General features: G+C 39.6%; 1 protein-coding gene across 1 annotated transcript in view; it reads left to right on the forward strand.

The window, feature by feature from the left end:
- LOC139766253 (uncharacterized) overlaps positions 1–26,007 on the forward strand; it is a 181,574-nt gene that overhangs the window by 152,441 nt on the left and 3,126 nt on the right. Inside the window, exons 29-33 of the mRNA XM_071694642.1 lie at positions 4,558–4,714; positions 13,327–13,457; positions 16,227–16,337; positions 16,927–17,112; positions 19,897–20,040. Of these exons, the coding sequence (XP_071550743.1) occupies positions 4,558–4,714; positions 13,327–13,457; positions 16,227–16,337; positions 16,927–17,112; positions 19,897–20,040 (729 nt within the window). The remainder of the gene's footprint in view (positions 1–4,557; positions 4,715–13,326; positions 13,458–16,226; positions 16,338–16,926; positions 17,113–19,896; positions 20,041–26,007) is intronic.

A 26,007-nucleotide genomic window follows, 5' to 3' on the forward strand; every position in this document is an offset into this window, starting at 1 on the left:
TAGTTCCAAGAATGTTATATGGCTGCAAGGCATGGGCTATAGATAGGGTTGTATGGAGGAGGGTGGATGTGTTGGAAATGAAGTGTTTGAGGACAACATGTGGTGTGAGGTGGTTTGATCGAGTAGGTAATGAAAGGGTAAGAGAGATGTAGAGATGTGTGGAAATTAAAAGAGTGTGGTTGAGAGAGCAGAAGAGGATGTGTTGAAATGGTTTGGACATATGGAGAGAATGAGTGAGGAACGATTGACAAAGAGGATATATATGTGTCAGAGGTGGAGGGAACAAGGAGAAGCAGGAGAACAAAGTAGAGGTGGAAGGATGGAGTGAAAAAGACTGAATGATCGGGGCCTGAACATGAAGGAGGGTGAGAGGCATGCAAGAAATTGAGTGAATTGGAACGATGTTGTGTACTGGGGTCAACGGGCTGTCAGTGGACTAAACCAGTGCGTGTGAAATATCTGAGGTAGACCATGGAAAGATCCATGGGGTCTGGATGTGGATGGAGAGCTGTGGTTTCAGTGCATTACTCATGACAGCTAGAGACTTGAGTGTGAACGAATGGTACTCCCAAGATACTGGAAGAGTTGTATGGCACAGAAATAAACTATAAGCTTAAGAATTTGAACAGTGACCCATATATTGCAAGGTAATATAACTTAATCAGAAGACAAGTCAAAGCTCTTATCAGAAATGCCAAGAGAGAATACAAAGTGAGTATTGCAAGAGATAGTAATAGAGATCCTAAAAGATTTTATAGATATATCAATAATAGTCTTTCTTCGTCTATTTCCTGGTGCTACCTTGCTGACGCGGGAAACAGCTATCATTTATGATAAAAAATGAATAAATGATAATCAGAAATGTATAAGAGAGTGGAATAGGACCCTTAGTGAACAAGAATTGGGAAGCAATTGTGGACAGTAAAATCATAGCAACAACCCTGAATAAGTTTTTCAGATCTATTTTTACAATAGCAACAACACGAATTTTGAAACAATTAAAAATAGTACTCACACAATACAAGAGTTTACTGTCACACCTGGGGAAGTACTAACACAGATAGAGTTGAAGACTGATAAAAGTCCAGGCCCTGATCGCTCCTATCCATGAGTGATTAAAAAATCAACATGAAATTGCCAGACTGTTAACCCAGATTTTCAGTAAACCACTCCAGGAAGGAATAGTCCCACAGGACTAGAGACTGGCAGACGTCACTTCTATATACAAAAAGTTCACAAAACAACGAACATTACCTCACTTCCTACATACATGGGCTCGACAGGAAAAGAAATAGAGAATGAAGGGAATGTTAAGGATTTGGAAATTATTTTAGATGTAGAACTCTAATATACCTAATATATATATTCTTAATATATGGAACTGGTAAGTGAGTGCTTTCAAGCCAAGTAATGAATGGAATGATATGGAAAGCATGTAGCTACAAATGACAGAAAAATAATGATAAAAATGTTAAATTTATATATAGGAAGAAAATTTTAATACAGATGTGTTATGTGGTCTCCAGTAAAACTGATAGAAATTGACAATATAGAGAGAATACAGAAACATTTCACAAGGAAAATCAGTGGCCTAGAGCATATGAACTCCCATGGTAGATTAAAAGAAGTGGAACTGTAAGGTCTAGAACAACAGAGTGAAAGAGATATGGTAATATATTCCGGGCAACAAATGCAAGGAATAAAAAACAATGTCTTTATTCCAAAAGTTGTCTAGTAAAGTAGATGTAGAACCATTGTCAAAAATATTTACGCAATTGCTCAGCAGGAAGGCCAGAAGTTACTTGATGTAATATTTAGAGAACTAAAAAACATATGTGCAGTGGCGAGAGGAACATTTGAAAAGAATTTTGGGCTTATGGTTGAAGACAGCATTACAAATCTTGAGTTGTTATATAACTCTGTCAAAGGAGCAGTTGGAAAAAAATTGTGATGTACATTAAGTTGAGAGAGGTCACAAAAAGCAGCATTTAAATATTTAGGACATAAGACAACTGGTGAGTGTTATGTGTTGACCCTGCCATCATTGGAATTTTCATCACAGAAACTTGTAGATAGATACTGTAATTATTCATCAACAGCTTTGAATTCAAATCCATTTGAATATCTATTACACTGAATTCCTGTCTCCTAGAAACAAGGAAGTTACTTTTGCATATATTGTCAACATTCTCCTCCTTCAGACATCAGAGTGACCTTCCATTGCCCTACATGTATCTTGAATTGGGTTCTGAGGCTCTTCTACCTCAATAGATTGGTTTCTTAAGTGAGCAGGATGGTGTATCCTGTCGGATCTACATACCCACTATTCTTTGTTTTGCTGTCAACCTAATTCAGCCCCATCTCACATCATATTGTATCCATAAAAGCATTTAACATCCATGGAGACAGTTCATAATCTTGATGCATTACCATGTTTATTTTAAACCATTAACTTGTACCCCACTTACTCTCACATATGCATAACTTTTATCATAAAATCATATCATAACTTTTCAGACTCCATTAATAGTGCATACACTTTCTTCTTTTTCACAAGTACTCTCTCCATCGTATGCCTAGATCAAAAGAGTGTGGTATTTACACCCTCTTCATTTCATAGATCTGCCTTGTTCTTCACCTTCAAGAGGTTGGCTGACCTTCCTGACTAACGCAGTCAACCATATATCTAATAGAAACATTGCCATCTTTGCAAAGAAGGCTTATTCCTTTGTAATTCAAAGCCATTGATACTTCCTTTACCTTTAAACAGTGGAACAAGTCCAACTTTCATCTTATCATGAAGCACTTGACCATTTTCCAGTGCTTGTGTTTATTCTCCCAATCTTGTTAATGCATTTTCACCTTTTATTGATCACTATCTGACATATCATATTATCTATGACATTATTTTTCCAATTTTTAGATGCATTATTGCTCTCCATGCCTTTTGATGTCATCCACTCTCAAATACGTGTTCTCTCTCCCTATATCTCGAACCTAGTTTTTTAGTTGCCAAGTCTCTTTCACCACCACTTGCTGTCAGTTCTTGAAAGCACTATCTCCATCACATACATACTTTGTCCATCATAATTAGTGTCCTGGGCTTGTTTGCTATACTGTCTGTCACAAAGCTTCCTCTCCAAAAAAAAAGTTTATTGTATATTTTTTTTCAAGATCCTGTTTGGTATATGCCTAATGCATCGTTTCTTAACTTCAATTCATTACTATTTTTTGAAAGATTTTGCTTCTCCTTAAAAACTTTTTCTTCAAGTAACTAACATAACTTTCTTAAATCATCCTTTTTTTCCACAGCCTATACATTCAGTGCTGCATACCTCTGGTTGAATTTGTTGATGCACTCTTTAGCTGCCTTTACCTTACTTTTACAGTACTATACACTATTTTGCTGGTATCTCGCATGTTTTCATCTCATTTTAGACAGTAGATATTATGCCTTTATTCCTCACCTTTACTTTTGGTCCTTTTCACATTTTCAGTCACATTTTTGGTCCTATGCCATGTAGAATGAAAAGCTAATCATATTGCTGTCATGTTATTTGACACATCTTCACAAAATACTCTCTTAGTGCTGTTATATAGTAGTTATCATATTCTTTCTTGTCAGAAACATAGATATTATGATTTACTATTTCTATTCTGTGTTTATGGACAAGTTCATGTTGAAGAAATATGTATTTGCAATACTTATACCTGTAAATGCATACATACCACATATTTCACCTGTCTTTCACACCTGATACCCCAAATTCATCTTGTCTTTCCTTCTGTGGATTCATATTTTCAACAAAGATTTCTGATTCTCATTACAGTCTTTTCAAACTTGTCATATTTGAATATTGAGGAGACACATTAGGTAGTAGTAGTTGGTAGGAATATTAGGTAGGAGCCTCTGAAGACATTGTGCTAGTGTTACTTCTGCCCATGATCTGTTAAGGGTGAGGCACTAAAGGCAAAGAAGTGGCTCTAGAGTTCAACAGTAATGGACTCTTTTGCTGTGGCCACCCCCTTCCGGAAGTTCCCAAATGGAATGGGCTTCAGAGATATAGCTAGATAGGTAGACTTACTTGACTTTAGAAGTTAATTGCCTAGAGCTGACACCCATAGAATCAAGCACCTCATTTATCCTTTAATGATATTTTCACACCTTCCATGTGTAACTTGTTCTTTCATTTTGCAAGCCTGATCTCACACCTTTTATATATTTCCATGTAAGGGTCCCACTACCTCTAAACCTCATTTTGCTGAAGTCTGAGTTACATTTTTTGAAAGTGCCTACAATCATAATTTTACATTAACTCATTTATTGCTCATATATTCCACTTACCTTTATGAACTTGCATCTCACGGAAAGCACAGAGCATACAACCACTTTTCTCTGAGGCCCCATGTGTCTTGTGTGGTGATCAACTTACACTAGAGATCTGCAACTTTCATCCTTGCTATAGTTTGTCTTTTCAATTTCCTCTGTTCTCTTAACAGTGATATGTACTTGCAGTAAGTCTAAACGCCATGTAATTCTAATAATTTTCCTTTCAGGATCGGCTCTTGGCTGAATTGCTAAAGCGTCAGAAGAAGTGGATTGTAGATTATCATGAACATGACTCACTATTAGAAAACCAGACAAGTGAAGAACTTACAGAAGAGGAGCGTAAGGCAGCTTGGGAAGACTATGAAAATGAAAAAAAAGGTTTCAGTAAGTAAATGGTTTTTAAAGCAAATGCTTGATCCACACATCCTCTACCACTTATGAAACCACACTGCTCCTCCCCTATCTGATGCTCTGTACATGCCCTCACCCTCTCTATCGGTACCCTTCCATACAACTTACCAAGTATATTCATTAGATATACCTCTGTAGTTTGAATACTTTTTGTTCACCCCCTTGCCTTTATACATGGCACTATACATGCATGATGCATAGATATATTGAAAATCCTTTCCAAGCAATCAGCAACATAGTCACCCCATTTCTTAATGAATTCAGTTGCAATACCATCCATTCCACTCACCTTGCCACAAGTAGTAGGTTGGAGCATTAGGTAGAAGCAGTCAGTAGGAGCATTAGGTAGGAGTTTCTGCAAACAATGCACTAGAGTTGCCCTCTGCAAGTTGCTTATTAAGGGTAAGGCTCTAAAGACTAAGAAGTGGCACTTAAGTTCACTAGTTGTGGAGACTATTGCCATGGCCAACCCCTTGAGGAAGTTTCAATTGGAACAGGAGTCAGAGAGATAAATAGATAGATAGATAGATTGATAAGGCTTTTGCCCTCTGCAAGTTGCTTATTAAGGGTAAGGCACTAAAGACTAAGAAGTGGCACTTAAGTTCACTAGTTGTGGAGACTATTGCCATGGCCAACCCCTTGAGGAAGTTTCAATTGGAACAGGAGCCAGAGAGATAAATAGATAGATAGATAGATTGATAAGGCTTTCACCACCTCTCCTCTCTTTGTTAAACCACTTTTCATGATTCCCTTGCTTTGCATACCAACAATCAAAACACCCTACATCTCCCACTCTATCATCAAACATTTAGCAGTCTTTCTAAATACTCACTCCATTTCCATCTCATTGCATCACTACCTATTGTCACTTCCCCTTTTCACCCCCTTCACTGATGTTCTTATTTGTTATCTTGTCTTTTGCACATTATTTACTTCCTTCCCTATACATCTTATTCTTCCTGAAGTTTACTGATACTTGCTCAACCCAGCTTTCATTTGCCCTTTTTTTTTTTCAACCCCTGTACCATCCTCTTGACCTCCTGCCACTTCCTCATACACATCTCAGAATCCTTTGCATTCCCTCCATGTAAGTACTGCCCAGACGCCTCTCTTTTCCCTTTCACTAGCAACTTTACTTCTTCATACCACCACTCACTACCTTTTCTAATCAACTTGCCTCCCACTTTTTGCGTACCACATGCATCTCTTTCACATGCTATCACTGCTTCCCTAAATACCTCCCATTCCTCAGTCACTCCCATTGCTTCATTTGCTCCCACCTTTTGCCATTCTGCACTAAATCTCTCTTGATGTTTCTTCTCATAAGTCTCTTTTCCAAGCTCTCTTGTTCACCACTCTCTTTTTCCTAATATTGCATCCTCTTTTTTTGAAAACCTCTGCAAACCTTCACCCTCACCTAATAAGACATGCACCGGAAATTGCACAAGCTGCCCCACTGACCACATTTGTATCCAGCATTTCCTCTTTTACATGCCTGTCAATTGATACATAATCCAAATATTTATATGGCTGTGACTACTTAGCATGCATGAGCTAGCCATTACTATGGCATTCAGTTGTCTGTTCCCGCAGAGAAAAAAAAGAAAATTAGAAAATGACGTTTCTTACCCTTGATGAATACCCACTTGAGAACCACTTACCCTCCTTCTGTCTCTTTGCACACATTCCTTTTTCTCCCAGTGAAAACTATCTGCATTCAGTAACTTTCCATTTACTCCATATATTCCTAGCACCTTTCGCAAGGCATTTTTATCATCCCCAGTGTATGCTTATTTCAGGTCTGCAAATGCCACATACAATTATTTCTCTTCAATCTTTTACTTTCTTGCTGAGTCTTCAAGGTAAACACCTTTTTTTACACATGCTCTCCCTCTTTTGAAATGATATACATACTGTTCATCACTTTTCCTTACATCTTATTAGGTATATTAATGTCTTCATTTTCCATCATAGTGTGTTGTAATAGAATATGTTTTTGGAGTATAACTAGCATTAACTAGAAATACCTATGAATTAATATGTTCCTATGGAGCAGTCCCTTTCTGTTTGACTAGAAAGAGATGTATCATTTCATTTTTTTTTTTTTTTTTTTTTTTTTTTTTTTTTTTTTATACTTTGTCGCTGTCTCCCGCGTTTGCGAGGTAGCGCAAGGAAACAGACGAAAGAAATGGCCCAACCCCCCCCCCATACACATGTACATACACACGTCCACACACGCAAATATACATACCTACACAGCTTTCCATGGTTTACCCCAGACGCTTCACATGCCTTGATTCAATCCACTGACAGCACGTCAACCCCTGTATACCACATCGCTCCAATTCACTCTATTCCTTGCCCTCCTTTCACCCTCCTGCATGTTCAGGCCCCGATCACACAAAATCTTTTTCACTCCATCTTTCCACCTCCAATTTGGTCTCCCTCTTCTCCTCGTTCCCTCCACCTCCGACACATATATCCTCTTGGTCAATCTTTCCTCACTCATTCTCTCCATGTGCCCAAACCATTTCAAAACACCCTCTTCTGCTCTCTCAACCACGCTCTTTTTATTTCCACACATCTCTCTTACCCTTACGTTACTTACTCGATCAAACCACCTCACACCACACATTGTCCTCAAACATCTCATTTCCAGCACATCCATCCTCCTGCGCACAACTCTATCCATAGCCCACGCCTCGCAACCATACAACATTGTTGGAACCACTATTCCTTCAAACATACCCATTTTTGCTTTCCGAGATAATGTTCTCGACTTCCACACATTTTTCAAGGCTCCCAAAATTTTCGCCCCCTCCCCCACCCTATGATCCACTTCCGCTTCCATGGTTCCATCCGCTGACAGATCCACTCCCAGATATCTAAAACACTTCACTTCCTCCAGTTTTTCTCCATTCAAACTCACCTCCCAATTGACTTGACCCTCAACCCTACTGTACCTAATAACCTTGCTCTTATTCACATTTACTCTTAACTTTCTTCTTCCACACACTTTACCAAACTCAGTCACCAGCTTCTGCAGTTTCTCACATGAATCAGACACCAGCGCTGTATCATCAGCGAACAACAACTGACTCACTTCCCAAGCTCTCTCATCCCCAACAGACTTCATACTTGCCCCTCTTTCCAGGACTCTTGCATTTACCTCCCTAACAACCCCATCCATAAACAAATTAAACAACCATGGAGACATCACACACCCCTGCCGCAAACCTACATTCACTGAGAACCAATCACTTTCCTCTCTTCCTACACGTACACATGCCTTACATCCTCGATAAAAACTTTTCACTGCTTCTAACAACTTGCCTCCCACACCATATATTCTTAATACCTTCCACAGAGCATCTCTATCAACTCTATCATATGCCTTCTCCAGATCCATAAATGCTACATACAAATCCATTTGCTTTTCTAAGTATTTCTCACATACATTCTTCAAGGCAAACACCTGATCCACACATCCTCTACCACTTCTGAAACCGCACTGCTCTTCCCCAATCTGATGCTCTGTACATGCCTTCACCCTCTCAATCAATACCCTCCCATATAATTTACCAGGAATACTCAACAAACTTATACCCCTGTAATTTGAGCACTCACTCTTATCCCCTTTGCCTTTGTACAATGGCACTATGCACGCATTCCGCCAATCCTCAGGCACCTCACCATGAGTCATACATACATTAAATAACCTTACCAACCAGTCAACAATACAGTCACCCCCTTTTTTAATAAATTCCACTGCAATACCATCCAAACCTGCTGCCTTGCCGGCTTTCATCTTCCGCAAAGCTTTTACTACCTCTTCTCTGTTTACCAAATCATTTTCCCTAACCCTCTCACTTTGCACACCACCTCGTCCAAAACACCCTATATCTGCCACTCTGTCATCAGACACATTCAACAAACCTTCAAAATACTCATTCCATCTCCTTCTCACATCACCACTACTTGTTATCACCTCCCCATCATTTCATAATCACAAATACTTATACTACATCTTTTTTGGGATAGGGACATTACTTTTTTTTTTTTTTTTTTTTTTTATACTTTGTCGCTGTCTCCCACGTTTGCGAGGTAGCGCAAGGAAACAGACGAAAGAAATGGCCCAACCCCCCCCATACACATGTACATACACACGTCCACACACGCAAATATACATACCCACACAGCCCTCCACGGCCCACCCCGGACGCTCCACATGCCCTGATTCAATCCACTGACAGCACGTCAACCCCTGTATACCACATCGCTCCAATTCACTCTATTCCTTGCCCTCCTTTCACCCTCCTGCATGTTCAGGCCCCGATCACACAAAATCCTTTTCACTCCATCTTTCCACCTCCAATTTGGTCTCCCTCTTCTCCTCGTTCCCTTCACCTCCGACACATATATCCTCTTGGTCAATCTTTCCTCACTCATTCTCTCCATGTGCCCAAACCATTTCAAAACACCCTCTTCTGCTCTCTCAACCACGCTCTTTTTATTTCCACACATCTCTCTTACCCTTACGTTACTTACTCGATCAAACCACCTCACACCACACATTGTCCTCAAACATCTCATTTCCAGCACATCCATCCTCCTGCGCACAACTCTATCCATAGCCCACGCCTCGCAACCATACAACATTGTTGGAACTACTATTCCTTCAAACATACCCATTTTTGCTTTCCGGGATAATGTTCTCGACTTCCACACATTTTTCAAGGCTCCCAAAATTTTCGCTCCCTCCCCCACCCTATGATCCACTTCCGCTTCCATGGTTCCATCCGCTGACAGATCCACTCCCAGATATCTAAAACACTTCACTTCCTCCAGTTTTTCTCCATTCAAACTCACCTCCCAATTGACTTGACCCTCAACCCTACTATACCTAATAACCTTGCTCTTATTCACATTTACTCTTAACTTTCTTCTTCCACACACTTTACCAAACTCAGTCACCAGCTTCTGCAGTTTCTCACATGAATCAGCCACCAGCGCTGTATCATCAGCGAACAACAACTGACTCACTTCCCAAGCTCTCTCATCCCCAACAGACTTCATACTTGCCCCTCTTTCCAGGACTCTTGCATTTACCTCCCTAACAACCCCATCCATAAACAAATTAAACAACCATGGAGACATCACACACCCCTGCCGCAAACCTACATTCACTGAGAACCAATCACTTTCCTCTCTTCCTACACGTACACACGCCTTACATCCTCGATAAAAACTTTTCACTGCTTCTAACAACTTGCCTCCCACACCATATATTCTTAATACCTTCCACAGAGCATCTCTATCAACTCTATCATATGCCTTCTCCAGATCCATAAATGCTACATACAAATCCATTTGCTTTTCTAAGTATTTCTCACATACATTCTTCAAAGCAAACACCTGATCCACACATCCTCTACCACTTCTGAAACCACACTGCTCTTCCCCAATCTGATGCTCTGTACATGCCTTCACCCTCTCAATCAATACCCTCCCATATAATTTACCAGGAATACTCAACAAACTTATACCTCTGTAATTTGAGCACTCACTCTTATCCCCTTTGCCTTTGTACAATGGCACTATGCACGCATTCCGCCAATCCTCAGGCACCTCACCATGAGTCATACATACATTAAACAACCTTACCAACCAGTCAACAATACAGTCACCCCCTTTTTTAATAAATTCCACTGCAATACCATCCAAACCTGCTGCCTTGCCGGCTTTCATCTTCCGCAAAGCTTTTACTACCTCTTCTCTGTTTACCAAATCATTTTCCCTAACCCTCTCACTTTGCACACCACCTCGACCCAAACACCCTATATCTGCCACTCTGTCATCAGACACATTCAACAAACCTTCAAAATACTCATTCCATCTCCTTCTCACATCACCACTACTTGTTATCACCTCCCCATTTACGCCCTTCACTGAAGTTCCCATTTGCTCCCTTGTCTTACGCACCCTATTTACCTCCTTCCAGAACATCTTTTTATTCTCCCTAAAATTTACTGATAGTCTCTCACCCCAACTCTCATTTGCCCTTTTTTTCACCTCTTGCACCTTTCTCTTGACCTCCTGTCTCTTTCTTTTATACTTCTCCCACTCAATTGCATTCTTTCCCTGCAAAAATCGTCCAAATGCCTCTCTCTTCTCTTTCACTAATACTCTTACTTCTTCATCCCACCACTCACTACCCTTTCTAAACAGCCCACCTCCCACTCTTCTCATGCCACAAGCATCTTTTGCGCAATCCATCACTGATTCCCTAAATACATCCCATTCCTCCCCCACTCCCCTTACTTCCATTGTTCTCACCTTTTTCCATTCTGTACACAGTCTCTCCTGATACTTCTTCACACAGGTCTCCTTCCCAAGCTCACTTACTCTCACCACCTTCTTCACCCCAACATTCACTCTTCTTTTCTGAAAACCCATACTAATCTTCACCTTAGCCTCCACAAGATAATGATCAGACATCCCTCCCGTTGTACCTCTCAGCACATTGACATCCAAAAGTCTCTCTTTCGCACGCCTGTCAATCAACACGTAATCCAATAACGCTCTCTGGCCATCTCTCCTACTTACATAAGTATACTTATGTATATCTCGCTTTTTAAACCAGGTATTCCCAATCATCAGTCCTTTTTCAGCACATAAATCTACAAGCTCTTCACCATTTCCATTTACAACACTGAACACCCCATGCATACCAATTATTCCCTCAACTGTCACATTACTCACCTTTGCATTCAAATCACCCATCACTATAACCCGGTCTCGTGCATCAAAACCGCTAACACACTCATTTAGCTGCTCCCAAAACACTTGCCTCTCATGATCTTTCTTCTCATGCCCAGGTGCATATGCACCAATAATCACCCACCTCTCTCCATCAACTTTCAATTTTACCCATATTAATCGAGAATTTACTTTCTTACATTCTATCACATACTCCCACAACTCCTGTTTCAGGAGTATTGCTACTCCTTCCCTTGCTCTTGTCCTCTCACTAACCCCTGACTTCACTCCCCAGACATTTCCAAACCACTCTTCCCCTTTACCCTTGAGCTTCGTTTCACTCAGAGCCAAAATATCCAGGTTCCTTTCCTCAAACATACTACCTATCTCTCCTTTTTTCACATCTTGGTTACATCCACACACATTTAGGCACCCCACTCTGAGCCTTCGAGGAGGATGAGCACTCCCCGCGTGACTCCTTCTTCTGTTTCCCATTTTAGAAAGTTAATACAAGGAGGGGAGGATTTCCGGCCCCCCGCTCCCGTCCCCTCTAGTCGCTTTCTACGACACGCGAGGAATACGTGGGAAGTATTCTTTCACCCCTATCCCCAGGGACAACATACATATACATATATACACACACACACACACACACGCACACACACACACACACACACACGCACACACATATATATACATATGAAAATGATAAGCTATAACGAAAAAAAACAGTTTTCTGTTGAGATCATCATATGAAGATAATAATATCACTTGATAAATGAGAAAAATGAAAATCATATAAAAAAGTCACCTCATTCTCGTATGGCAGAGGATATTTACGTACAAGTATGCACCTTAAGAACCTTTCTGCTTCATGATTTTGGCAATTTACAAAACTCATGTGTAAATCCTAGGTGTATTTGAAATTTTACCTCTATGTATGGAAAAAATAAAATTATGCTGTTAAAGTTTTGAACTAGTAAATTCAACAACCAATATTGGACACAAAGTTAATGTCTAGGTTTAATAAAAAGATACGTATGCTTACGCAAAATTAAGTTCATCACCTTCAAAACAGAAATACAATTTACCCCAACCCACAAATTATTCTTTATGTGGTATCATAGGTAGGGCTGATGGGAAGATCGAACCAATATTTTTCTTTTTTCATTGCTTATCTGTTTACATAAATCTAGTCAGTTACCAAAGCACATGAAAAATTAACACTACAATATTGAAGCTAGATGATTGATTAGCTACGCTCAAAAGTTCTAACCTAAATGACAATTAATCAAAATTACAACCAAAATATGTAGATCAGAGACCTGGAACTGCTGAGCGTATACTAATAGCATATGCAATAAACTGACAAAATTACTAAAATACCTTTGCTTTAAGATGAATTATCTTATATCAATATCTACATTACATGTCAAATAATGCGACTGTTATTCAGATGGTTTAGATAAAGCAAACAAACTAATTACAGCAATGCCTTACCTCTTAACTGCATTCAAATGCTGAATGAAAAACCCCAAACAAAAACTTATAATCTTTTTTCTAATTTCAGTCCTACTGCCTATGTTTCAACCATAAATTTTATCAGTGATGTACATGGCATGACAAGTAAAAACACTAAGTATTCCCAATGCCAGACATTAGCAAAAAAACTTGATGTCGCACCTTTATTCTAATTGTGCTTCCACTTCAATTTACCCTGCACAGATGCAGTTTTCATTTAGTTATAATTATATCAAAACCTCCTTTATATGCCATATTTTACTTTATTTCCATCTGATATCCACTTATATTTCTTTTTACCCCAGTGGTGCAGAACCAGAGGAACAGTGTGATGACTGTGGTGAGCAATCCGACTGTCCTTTCCAATGCTGGTGTACCATCACTCTCTTTGTCATCATTCAGCTTTGAAGGGGTTGTTAATACAATTAAGGCTCAGGTGAGTTTACTTCCATGTTCTTCAGCAATTGAATGTGTTACTGTTATTCAAATACTTTTTCCTCTTGATTTTTTGTGTTGATTTATAATACCCCAAGGCATATGGATTACACCAAGACTTCAGAAGCAGTGGGGGAAACCACAGGAAAGTTTGTGGGCCCTGGTTGTAGATAGGGTGTTATGTTTTCAGTGCAATGCACATGACAGCTGGAGAATAGATGTGGGCAAATGAGACCTTTTCTGTGCTTGTTCTTGGCACTACTTTGCTAATGTGGAAAATGGTTGACAAATATGAAAGAAGGAAAGAGAGACTTTTTGAGTAATGATATGACATTCACACTTGGGATTGGTACTGCTTCCTTTTGGCCTTTTATCTTTCATCGTAAACAAAGTATGCTGAACGCTTGTTATAAGAAATGAGAGACATTGAGACAAATCTTGTTTACAAGGGAGCTTCCACATGATAGCCACTAAAGCCAACCAGTTACAATCAGGGAAGGCATGAAACATATATTGTGCATTGTATGAAATGCATGATAATAACAAAATTGAACTAAATGCATTTCAGTGTAACGTATAATGTATAATGTTCCTAACTAATGCAGGAAGTGATAAATGTGTGGACATATATGTATGATTACCATAAATGTATTTAATGTACATTTAGAGTGCTATAGTGCTATATCTCACATACTGGACTCTGGAAAAAAAAAGTGTTATGCAGTAAGTTTTGCAGTGGTTAGAATATTTTTGCAGGATTTCCCCATTACAGCTGATTAACTACAGAATTGTATTGATATAATCATTCTTCTTAACTAGAATCATTGATATTATTATTTGTAAAGTTGTTGATAATCTTCAGTCTTGACATTTGTGCTACAATTACTGTGAGATTTTTAAGGTACTGAAATCTATAAATAGTGATTTTGTCATAATGGCATGATATATTGATGTGCACACTGGATACAACAGTGCTGTTCTGTACAACAGCACAATACAATACTTGGCAAAATTGATTTCAGTAACAAAGTTGTCACTGAAGCTGTTTGTTGCACCGCTGCCATTAAGCATATTGACTGAAACTAGTGGCACATACTGTACTATTCTTTTTTTTATAGCCTGACTGAGCATGACAAGAGCTAGTAGAAGTTTGGATGTTTTGCCATATATTTGTGGATTTATTGCTGACTGAAGTTTAGATATTGTTGCAGAGTTACCCAGAAATAGAATTTTATTTTTCTCATGTTCAATTGATTTTCCTTAACTTTAGAAATTTATATATATTGGATTATATGCCCTATTTGCAGATTTTTTTAATTTGAAATTTCTGCTCTCTGGGTTTTGATAAATCATGGACTGGTATTACTTAAATGCCAAGCTAATATTTGCCAGCAGAAAATTAGTCACCTTAACAATTTTCCTGATGTGGAGCTCTCATGAAATGCTAGGCACAATGTTGACCCTTAGATAGGATATACAAAGTGAGAATTATGGTGCAGAAGAGGTAATGTAAGGTCAGCCAAGCAATACTAGATGGGCTTGGCAGGGGTCAAGTGATGCTGGTGATCGTAGGCATCAGATGAAGTAGGAGCACGTGGGAGAAGTGTGTGGCTGCTAAGTCAGCATGGAGCTCCTGTTGGAGGTGGGTATAGCATGTATTGTGGCACCTGGAGTGTGTGGTGGCTACCAATTTGTAATAGGAAAGCAGGAGCCTCCTCGGGTATGTACCAACTGCCAAATAGTGCTTGGGTTGCAGGAGGCTCCTGAAGAGGTGGTAGGGATGCTTGAGTGCTGCAGGCACAGCCATAGGTCACTTGTTGTCACAGCTGCTGCTTGTGATGGGCAGAGGCATTGTCCTACGTAATTCCTGCCAAAGGTGGACATCAGAGATGAGGCACAACTATGAAATGTGCTAGGAAGATGAAATGTCAGGATTCACATTGGGACTCCTACTAATGGAGATGCCCTAAGAGTGGCTTGAGTCTGGGGTCAGATCACCAAAACTTCAGGTACTGGAGTGATACACTTGTTGTCTAGTGGTGAGTCAATTGCCTTACTGGTTTGCTACAGTGATAGCAGGTAGTTAAGAGGAGTTGAGGTCAGGTATGTTAGGCATAGCTATTCCCAAAAGTAATGGACTTGAGGTTAAGTCCATAAGAGCAGCACTCCTTATGGAAAGAGCCAGTTCATTTTGATCTTTTACTGCAGACATCAAGTGTAGGTGTCAGGGATCAATACTGTTGGTGCAAATGTGTAGGATGGACCACCAAACACATTCTTTCAAGGATTATTAAGTCAGGAGAGGACTCAGGCTGTCACCCAGTCAATGGTGATGTCATGGAGGTGACCTTGGGTAACTACAGATTCTAGTACCTTATTTCTTGCAAGGTAATTATTGCACTGAGACCTTCTTTCAGTGTATCCCATCTCATGGCTTTGCACTTGGGTTTGAAGTTCATCTACCATACATCACACCAACTTTGGGGTTTATTAGGGCCCCTTGTAACCTGATTTGATGATAATTCATTATTTTTCTCTTGATATGGGTATTATATGTATCTACAAGCATGTTCTGGTTAGAGTCCATTCATTTAAGCATTGTATCTACATATACCAAGAACAGTATACTCAAAACCATACCCTTTAGCATGCCACTGGTAACCCCAGCCAATTTCACACTTGCAGTTCAAAAGTGTTCTTTGCTCCTTATAAAAACCATAAATATATTTAAAGCCTTGAATTTACTGCTTGTTCTTCTCTTTCTTGGCAGAACCCTAACTTGTCCCAACAAGAAATGGTTGAAAGTGTAGTTTTAGCAACCAAGCAAATTCAGAAGATACATCTCAACCACTATCAGCGAGTCCAGGGGATGGTCTACAATGTGAGTAAGGATTGTAAACTTTTTACTCAGATATCTCTTGCAGCAGGTGGGAATTCTGGTTAATGGATGTAGAAGTGTAGGAAATCTCAAACCAAGACTTTGCAGGAGATGAGGCTTTAAGATAAGAGATTTTTGTATGATCATGCATTGTTGATCCTAGAAAAATGATAATAATAGGATGTTAATCTCAGAAACAATGTGAAATTTTTTTGATGATAAAGTACTGTTCACGAATGCCGTGCCTATGGTCATCATTTAAGTACTAAAATTGGGAGAAGAGTAGAAGTTGAATAATGCACAGTATTTGGCTTTAGAATCGAGGTATCAGAATGATCAATTTTTGGATTAATAAGCTTCTTGGGAAAATCCAATTTTTCAGCCTCTTCATTTTCCCACAGCATTAGTATGAGCTGTTTGTGATGAGTTTTTCTGCATTCACACACAGTCTTGTAATAAGCTAACAATGCAGAAGATCAGTGTTGTGACCTCTTTTGTGCACCTATCTTTAGATTTTTGTTTGTGACTTGGGCTAGACTTGCTTACATTTCTTATTTTTCTTTGAAGTTGAAGTTTGTTGGTTTATCAACAGCTGAAGAATCCAATGATTGCACCTGAGCAAAGAAAACTCTTACCTTTTGGAAATCATCCAGAAATGCTTCCTATGTTAGAACAGCAATTGAGAATGCTGGAAGAAAACATTCAGCGAGAAAATCAAGTTATTAATCACATGACACAGATTAGTCCGCATAGAGATCAAGTATCCATGGCCAATTTGGTGAGTATTTCTCTTGTGTGAGCTCTTAGTCATAGAAAGTTATAGACAGCAGGTTAAGAGCGTAGGGTTAGAAATAGATTGTAAAATTACTAGCACAAGTATTATACCAGCCTGTTGAATATGTTTTCATCATTACTGATTGAATGGAATTCTTTATTTGTACTTCCACTCTCCTCATGATGTGAAGACTTTGTTCTTAGATCCATCTGTGTATGTACATACCTATCCCACTTTTTGTATGCAAATAGTTTCTTATGAATTATGAATGCCATAGCAGCCTATGGCTTTAATGTCATCAAGTGAGAGAGTTATAGCGAGTGGTTTGTTTGAAATAGAAGAGGTGTTGAAAGCCTTGCTCAAGATGAAATGTGGCAAAGTGGCTGGAGTGGATGGTTTTGCACTTGAATTTCATTAGAAAAGTGGTGACTGTGTTGTTGATTAGTTAACATTGACTGTGTTCTTGATTACTTAACATGGCTAATGGTAAATCCTTAGGATAAGTGAGAAAGAATTCTACCACTGTATTCCCAGCATGCTGTTGAAGGCAATCAAGAGGGGTGGGAGGTAGGTGCTTCCCCTATTGTATTTTAGTTTCTAAAAAATGGAACAAGAAGGTACCAAACAACAAGTGCTCCTCCTCCTGGAAGATTGAGGTGTCAGAGTTTGTCTGTTCTTTACATTACCTCAGTAATGCTGGATATGGCAGATAAGCGTGAAAAAAATGGATCAGGCTGAGGTGCATTCATATTTCCATCGTATTAAAGCAAGGGGGGACAAAGATGGATGTGTGAATTATGGAGGTATAAGTTTGTAGAGTGTACCTGGAAAATTATGGAAGAATAGTGGTTGAGAAGGTGGTGGCAGAATGGTGATTGAGAGGGTGGCGGCATTTAAACTGGGGAAGAACATTGTGTTTCAAGAGTGGTAAAGAATATGTGGATCAGATGTTTCCTGTGAAGAATATGTGAAAAATATTTAGAGGGAAAAAAAAGATTTGTATGTGGCATTTATGGATCTGGAGAAAGAATATTATAGAGTTGATAGAAGGTGTAGTTGGTGTGGTGTGGTTGAAGCTGTGAGGACTTGATATATAAAAGCAAGGCATGTATGTGTGAGCTGATAGAGCAGAGGATGAGTGGTTGCAGGTAAAGGTGGGTCTGTGGTAGAGGTGTGTGACATCATCATAACTGTTTAATTTGTTTATGGATGAGATAGTGAAGGAGGTAAATGCGGTTGTCTGTGAGAGGGACAGATATGCAGTTGGTTGAGGGTAGGGTATCCTAGGAGGTGAGTCATTTGTTGTTTGCTGATGAAACAGCAGAACAGCCGGAGTTGGTGTCTGAGTTTGGAACGATGTGTGGAAGGAGAGTTTTGATAACTGAATAAAAGCAAAGTTATTAGATTTAGCAGAGCAAAAAATGAGGATAGCTGGTATATGAATTTGAAAAGGGAAAACTTAGGGGAACTGAAGAGCTTCAGATACTTGGTAGTGGACATGTCAGTGAATGGAACCATGGTAGGTGGGGCGAGTCTTAGGATGGATGATGGTTGAAGGTTTTGTGAACATTTAGGAATGTGGAAAAAACTATCTGGGAAGCCAAAGATAGGTGTATTTGAAGGTATAGTAGTTCTGGTGGTGTTGTATGGATGTGAGGCATGGGCTATAGATGAGATTGAAGGAAGGGGTTGAATATCTCATAAATTGAATGTTTAAGGACAGTGAGAAGTTTTGTAACTATAAGAGTATGGTTGAAAGAGGTGAAGAGAGTTTGTTGAAATAGCTTGGATCTGGCAGAAGTGAATGGTAGAAGTGTGAGATCAAATTAGAGATGGAAGGATGGAGTGACTAAGATTTTGAGTGCTTGGGGCCTGAATGTGCAGGAAGGTGAAAGGATTGCATGGTATAGAGAGAATTGGAGCAGTGTGGTGTACTGGGAGCAGTGTGCTGTCAGTGGCCTGAACCATCTTAGGAAAACCATGGAAGTGTCTGTAGATCCTGGGTGTTGATAGGGGGTTGTGGTTTTCGGTGCTTTAGTATTATTTGACAACTAGATTATGGATGTGAGTGAAGTAGGGCTTTTCTCCCTGTTCTTGGAAGTTCCTCACTAACATGGTAAATGGTGAACAAGTATGAAAGAAAGATTTTAACAGTTTTAACAATGAACCATTTTCATCCTCATAACTTTTACCCCATACTAAATAAGACCTTCATTAAACTTTATCTGTAATGCTCACAAGATTTTAAATTTTCATCTATGATATGTTTACCAGTCTTTATTTTGCTTCCTTTCCATACCTTTACTTTTCACCAATGCCTTTTTTCAAAACTTAGGTACCCATCTTATCTTTCAGGCTATATATGTCATAATTTCATGAATGTTTCCACCACATAAGATGTGCTAAAAAAGAGAATTAAAAGATCACCCCAGATCTTATATGTTAATGGTTTGGCATTACTTTTTATAGGTATTCCTTGCTTATTAATTTTTTTTTCTAGGTAACATAGTCGTCTATGGAGTTGTGATCCTCATACATCATCTCTCCCTTCATTCTATTTCAGTTATATAAAACACATTGGAAATACAGTTGACTAACATCACCCAGAAGCAGCACTTTCTATCCACATATAATGCACTCTCTATCTACATTCAGTGAGATTAATAAGTCCTTAGGTTTAGACCTGAGTCTTGGGTTTATGTACCATTTGCTTGATAAGGGTAAGCAAGCAAATTTTAATTGTACATAGCAGAACCTGTCTTTGGTAAATTAAATTTTTGTCACCAGATGTCAGCAGGATTGATTCGTGGCCAACCAGCTAGTACAGGGATTAGTTCAGCAACAGCTAATTATGTGACAAGGCCTGTCAGTACTGCAACCTCCAGTTTAGGACAGACATTGCATCAGCCTCAGCAAAAAGCCCCAGACAAGGTAGAGTGCCTATTAAGATTTATACTGTGGAATGTTTTCTTTCCCCTAGTGTAACTAACATGTTCATTGCCATAATTACTTTTTATCTGATGTGTTCTTAAATATTTCATTGTGGAGGGCATAAGATGCAGAATCCACCTCCCCTGCAGCTGATGTTTGGAAATTCAAGAAAAGAGAAAGTACATCTAGAATAGGATTATATAACTTTACTGGACTCCTGCAGCTAAGATCATTAGCAGGGAAATTATGGACTCCTATGGAGTGAGAAGTTCTTTGACAAGAATTTAATCCTTTCTTCCAGTGGCAGTGATACAGCCTTACCAAAGGTGACTTTTCAGTCACATTGTAACCTCATGTAGGCAGAGTCCAGTGGGGTGGCAAGGGGAATGGATGAAGGCAGCAAGTATGAATATATACATGTGTATATATATGTATGTATACATTGAAATGTATAGATATGTATATGTGCGTGTGTGGGCATTTATGTATATTCATGTGTATATGGGTGGGTTGGGCCATTCTTTCTTCTGTTTCCTTGCGCTACCTCGCTAATGCGGGAGACAGCGACCAAGTATGATAAGATATGAAATAAGTAATTTACAAATACCATACTCCACTTGATTTTTAGCCCCAGGAGTACCCTCAATTCTTTATGGTGCTCCCACAGTGCTTAGCAAGCCAGCCACATCCATTGGACAGAACCACAGGTCACAGAGTATGATGATTTTAAGTGAGTGTCTATGTCAGGAGGGTGAAGGGCAATTGAGCCGTAAGAGCTTAGTTTCTTTATTGTGGTATTTGCAACCTGAGCATGAGGGGTCTTGTGATGTGTTGAAATAATGTTTAATTAAATTGGATTGATGTTTAATGTCTAGAGTGGAGATGGGTAAGAGAATCTTGTAAATGTCTAGGGACTGTAGTTTGTGATGGTTTTAATGCTAGCAGGATGGTGTTTAAAACTGGGTTCGAAGACCAGTTGTTTATTGCATGTTGGATCATTTTGCTTTAAATATCTTATCATATTTGTGTTTGTCGAAGGAAAGGGGAACCTTTCATTGCAGGTTTGTAAAGTACACAGTAGAGGTCAGTTTCTTATTTCTACTCAGAATTTGGTAAAGTGAGTGGTTTGAATGAGATTGGCCTAGTGTTGCTGCAAAGAGTTGAGTGCCAGGCATGTTGAGGTGGATTGTATAAGGAGAATTTTTGTTCTCATTATTTGGGTTTTGGGTGTCTGTACTTGCTAGTCATCCAGTGATTGTTCTGAATGTTTTGTTTTGTGTAGTTTACAACTTTGGTGTACTTGTTTTTAACAGGATGGATGATCAGGTAAATGAAGCTTAGCTTAGTGTTTAGCAGATGAATTGTTTGAAGAAGATATAAAGGTAATCTTTTACTTGTCCATATATGGTATCATTAAGTGTTCTGAGGGCACATTTGCATTGATGTTTATGTTGTGGGAATGAATGCTATGTATGTCATACATTGTGCTTAAAATAGTTGTGATGTGATTTTATGATTTTCTTTGTATGAGAGGACCTTCACACTGTAGTTGGCAAAAGGTAATGAAAAATCTTGTAAAGAGAGATTGAAGAGAATTGGAGAAATAACTCAATATTCACTCCCTGTTTGCTCAATTTCTTTTTCATTCCATCCTTTCACCTCCAATTCAGTCTCCCGCTTCTCCATGTTCCCTCCACCTCTGACACATATATCCTCTTTGTCAGTCTTTCCTCGCTCATTCTCTCCATATCTCTGCACCATTTTGTACCATTTGCACATACCGTCTTTTGCTCTCTCAACCACACGCTTCTTATTACCACACATATCTCCTACCCTTTTATTACTTACTCGATCAAACCACCTCACACCACATATTGTCCTCGTACATTTCATTTCCTACATGTCTACCTTCCTCCGCACAACCATATCTATAGCCCATGCCTCACAACCATATGATATTTTTAGAACTACTATTCCTTTAAATATACCTATATTGGCTCTCCAAGATAAGATTCTCTTTCCACACATTCTTCATCGCTCACAGAATCTTTGCCTCCTCCCCCATCCTATGACTCACTTCCACTTCCATGATTCCATTTGCTGCCAAGTCCTTTCCCAGATAACTAAAACACTTCTTGTCCTCCAATTTTTCTCCATTCAGACTTACATCCCAATTTTCTTGTCCCTCAACCCTACTGACCCTAATAACCTTGCTTTTATTCTCATTTACTCTCAGCTTTCTCCTTTCACACACACTTCCAAACTTAGTCACCAACTTCTGCACTTTCTCACTTGAATCAGCCACCAATGCTGCATCATCAGCGAACGACAACTGACTCACTTCCCAGGCCCTCTCATTCCCAACATACTGCATATTTGCCCCTCTCTCCAAAACTCCTGCATTTATCTCCCCCACCACCCCATTCATAAACAAATTAAACAACCATGGTGACATCACACACCCTTACTGCAGACTGACCTTCACTGGGAACCAATCACTTTCCCATTGTACTTGTACACACACCTTACACCCTTGATAAAAACTTCCCATTGCTTTTAGCAGCTTAGCTCCCATGCCATATATTCGTGAAGACCTTCCACAAAGCATCCCTATCCACCCAGTCCTATGCCTTCTCCAGATCCATACATGCCACATATAAATCCATATATTTTTCTAAGTATTTTTCACACCTGATCCACACATCCTCTACCACTTCTGAAACCACACGGCTCCTCCCCAGTCTGATGCTCTGTATGTGCCTTCACCCTTTCAGTCAATACCCTCCCTTATGATTCTCCAGGTATACTCAACAAATTTACACCTCTTTAGTTTGAACGCTTACCTTTATCCCATTTGCCTTTATTCAATAGCACTATGCATGCATTCCTCCAATCCTCAGGCACTTCCATGATCCATACATACATTAAATATCCTTACGAAACAATGAAGAACACAGTCACCCCATGCAATCACACCAACTTGCCATATTTCATCTTCTGCAAGGTTTTCACTACCACCTCTTTTCACCAGACCACTCTCCCTGACTCTCACTTTGCATACCACCTCATCTCAAACACCCTACATCAGCCAGTCTATCATCAAACACATTTAACAATCCTTCAGAATACTCACTCCATCACTACCTGTTATCACATCTCCTTTTGCTCCCTTCATCAATGTCACCATTTTTTCTCGTCTTTCATACACTATTTACCTCCTTCCAAAACATCTTTTTATTCTTCCTAAAGTTTAATGATACTCTCTAACCCCAACACTTATTTGCCCTCACTTACTCTCACCAATTTCCTCTCCCCAACATTGTCTTCCCTTTTTTGAAAACCTTTACAAATCTTCACTCTCGCCTCTATAAGATAGTGATCAGATATCCCACCACTTGCCCCTCTCAGCACATTTACATCCAAAATTCACTTTTACATGCCCATCAATTAATACGTAATCTATTAATGCCCTTTGACCATCTCTCCTTCTCATATATGTATACTTGTGAACATCTCTCTTTTTAAACCATGTATTCCCAATCACCAGTCTTTTTTCAGTACACAGATCCATCAGCTTATCACCATTTCCATTCATAACACTGAATACCCCTTGCACATCCAGTTATACCCTCAACTGCCACATTACTTACCTTTGCATTTATATCACCCATCATTAATACCCAGTTTCATGCACCAAAACTGCTAACACTTTTGCTGAGCTGCTCCCAAAGCACTTTCCTCCCATGATCTTTCTTCTCATGGCTAGATGAATAAGCACCAGTAATCACCCACCTCTCGCCATCCATTTTCAGTTTTACCCACATTAATCTAGAATTTACATTCTTACACTATCACATACTCCCACAACCCCTGCTTCAGGAGTAGTACTACTCCTTCCTTAGCTCTTGTCCTGTCACCAACCTCTGACTTTTCTCACAAGACATTTCCAAACAATTCTTCCACTTTACCCTTGAGTTTCATTTCACTCAGAATTGGAACACTCAGGTTTCTTTCCTCAAACGTACCACGTATCTCTCCTCTCTTTTCCTTTTAGTTACATCCACACATATTCAGACACCCCAATCTGAGCCTTCAAGGAGGATGAGCACTCCCTGCTTGACTCCTGTTTCCTCTCTTAGAAATTTAGATAAAAAAAAAGGGAGGATTTCCAGCTCCCGCTCCCTTTAGTTGCCTTCGACGACATGCAGGGAATATATAGGTAGAATTCTTTCTCCCCTGCCTCAGGGAAAGAATGTTATCTGAGAGAGCAAAAATGAGTATGTTTGAAGGAATAGTATTTCCAATATGTAGTATTTCCAATATGGTTGCAAGGATGGGCTGTAGACAGAGTTGTACAAAGGAAGGTGGATGTGTTGGAAATGAAAACTTTGAGGACAATATGTGGTGTGAGGTGGTTTGATCGAGTAAGTAGTGAAAGGGTAAGAGAGATGGTGTGGTAATAAAAAAAAGTGTGGTTGAGAGAGCAGAAGAGGGTGTTTTAAAATGGTTTGGTCATATGGAGAGAATGAGCGAGAAAAGATTGACAAAGAGGATATATGTGTCAGAGGTGGAGGGAATGAGAAGTGGGAGACCAGATTGGAGGTGGAAGGATGGAGTGAAAAAGGTTTTAAGCAATTGGGGCCTGAACGTACAGGAGGGTGAAAGGCATGCAAGGAATAGAGTGAATTGGAACGCTGTGGTATACTAAGGTCGACGTGTGCTGTCAGTCGATTGAACCAGGGCATGTGAAGCGTCTGGAGTAAACCATGTAAAGTTTTGTGGGGCCTGGATGTGGAAAGGGAGCTGTAGTTTCAGTGCATTACACATGACAGCTAGAGACTGAGTGAACGAATGTGGCCTGTGTTGTCCCTTCCTAGCGCTACGTCATGCGCGCGGGGATAGGGGATGCCATTTCATGTGTGGCAGGGTGGCGACGGAAATGGATAAAAGCAGCAAGTATGAATATGTACATGTGTATATATGTATATGTCTTTATATGTATGTATACGTTGAAATGTAAAGGTATGTATATGTGTGTGTTTGGGCGTGTATCTATATACATATGTATGTGGGTGGGTTGGGCAATTCTTTCTTCTGTTTCCTTGCTCTACCTCACTAATGTGGGAGACAGCGACCAAGTATGATAAATATAATGAACATATATATTTTTTTTTTTTTAAACTATTCGCCATTTCCCGCGTTAGCGAGGTAGCGTTTAGAACAGATGACTGGGCCTTTTTTGGAATATCCTCACCTGGCCCCCTCTGTTCCTTCTTTTGGAAAATTAAAAGAAAAAAAAACGAGAGGGGAGGATTTCCAGCCCCCCCGCTCCCTCCCCTTTTAGTCGCCTTCTACGACATGCAGGGAATACATGGGAAGTATTCTTGATCCCCTAGAATATATATATATATATATATATATATATATATATATATATATATATATATATATATATATATATATATATATATATATATGTCGCTGTCTCCCGCGTGTGCAAGGTAGCGCAAGGAAACAGACGAAAGAAATGGCCCAACCCCCCCCATACACATGCATATACACACGTCCACACCACAAATATACATACCTACACAGCTTTCCATGGTTTACCCCAGACGCTTCACATGCCTTGATTCAATCCACTGACAGCACGTCAACCCCGGTATACCACATCGCTCCAATTCACTCTATTCCTTGCCCTCCTTTCACCCTCCTGCAAGTTCAGGCCCCGATCACACAAAATATTTTTCACTCCATCTTTCCACCTCCAATTTGGTCTCCCTCTTCTTCTTGCTCCCTCCACCTCCGACACATATATCCTCTTGGTCAATCTTTCCTCACTCATCCTCTCCTCTCTGTTCCTTCTGGGGGGGGGGACACACACACACACACACACACACACACACACACACACACACACACACACACACGACGACGACGACACTCTCCCGCGTTTGCGAGGTAGCG

The sequence above is a fragment of the Panulirus ornatus genome, chromosome 57 (genome assembly GCF_036320965.1).
Source record: "Panulirus ornatus isolate Po-2019 chromosome 57, ASM3632096v1, whole genome shotgun sequence".
Taxonomy (NCBI): Eukaryota; Metazoa; Arthropoda; class Malacostraca; order Decapoda; family Palinuridae; genus Panulirus; species Panulirus ornatus.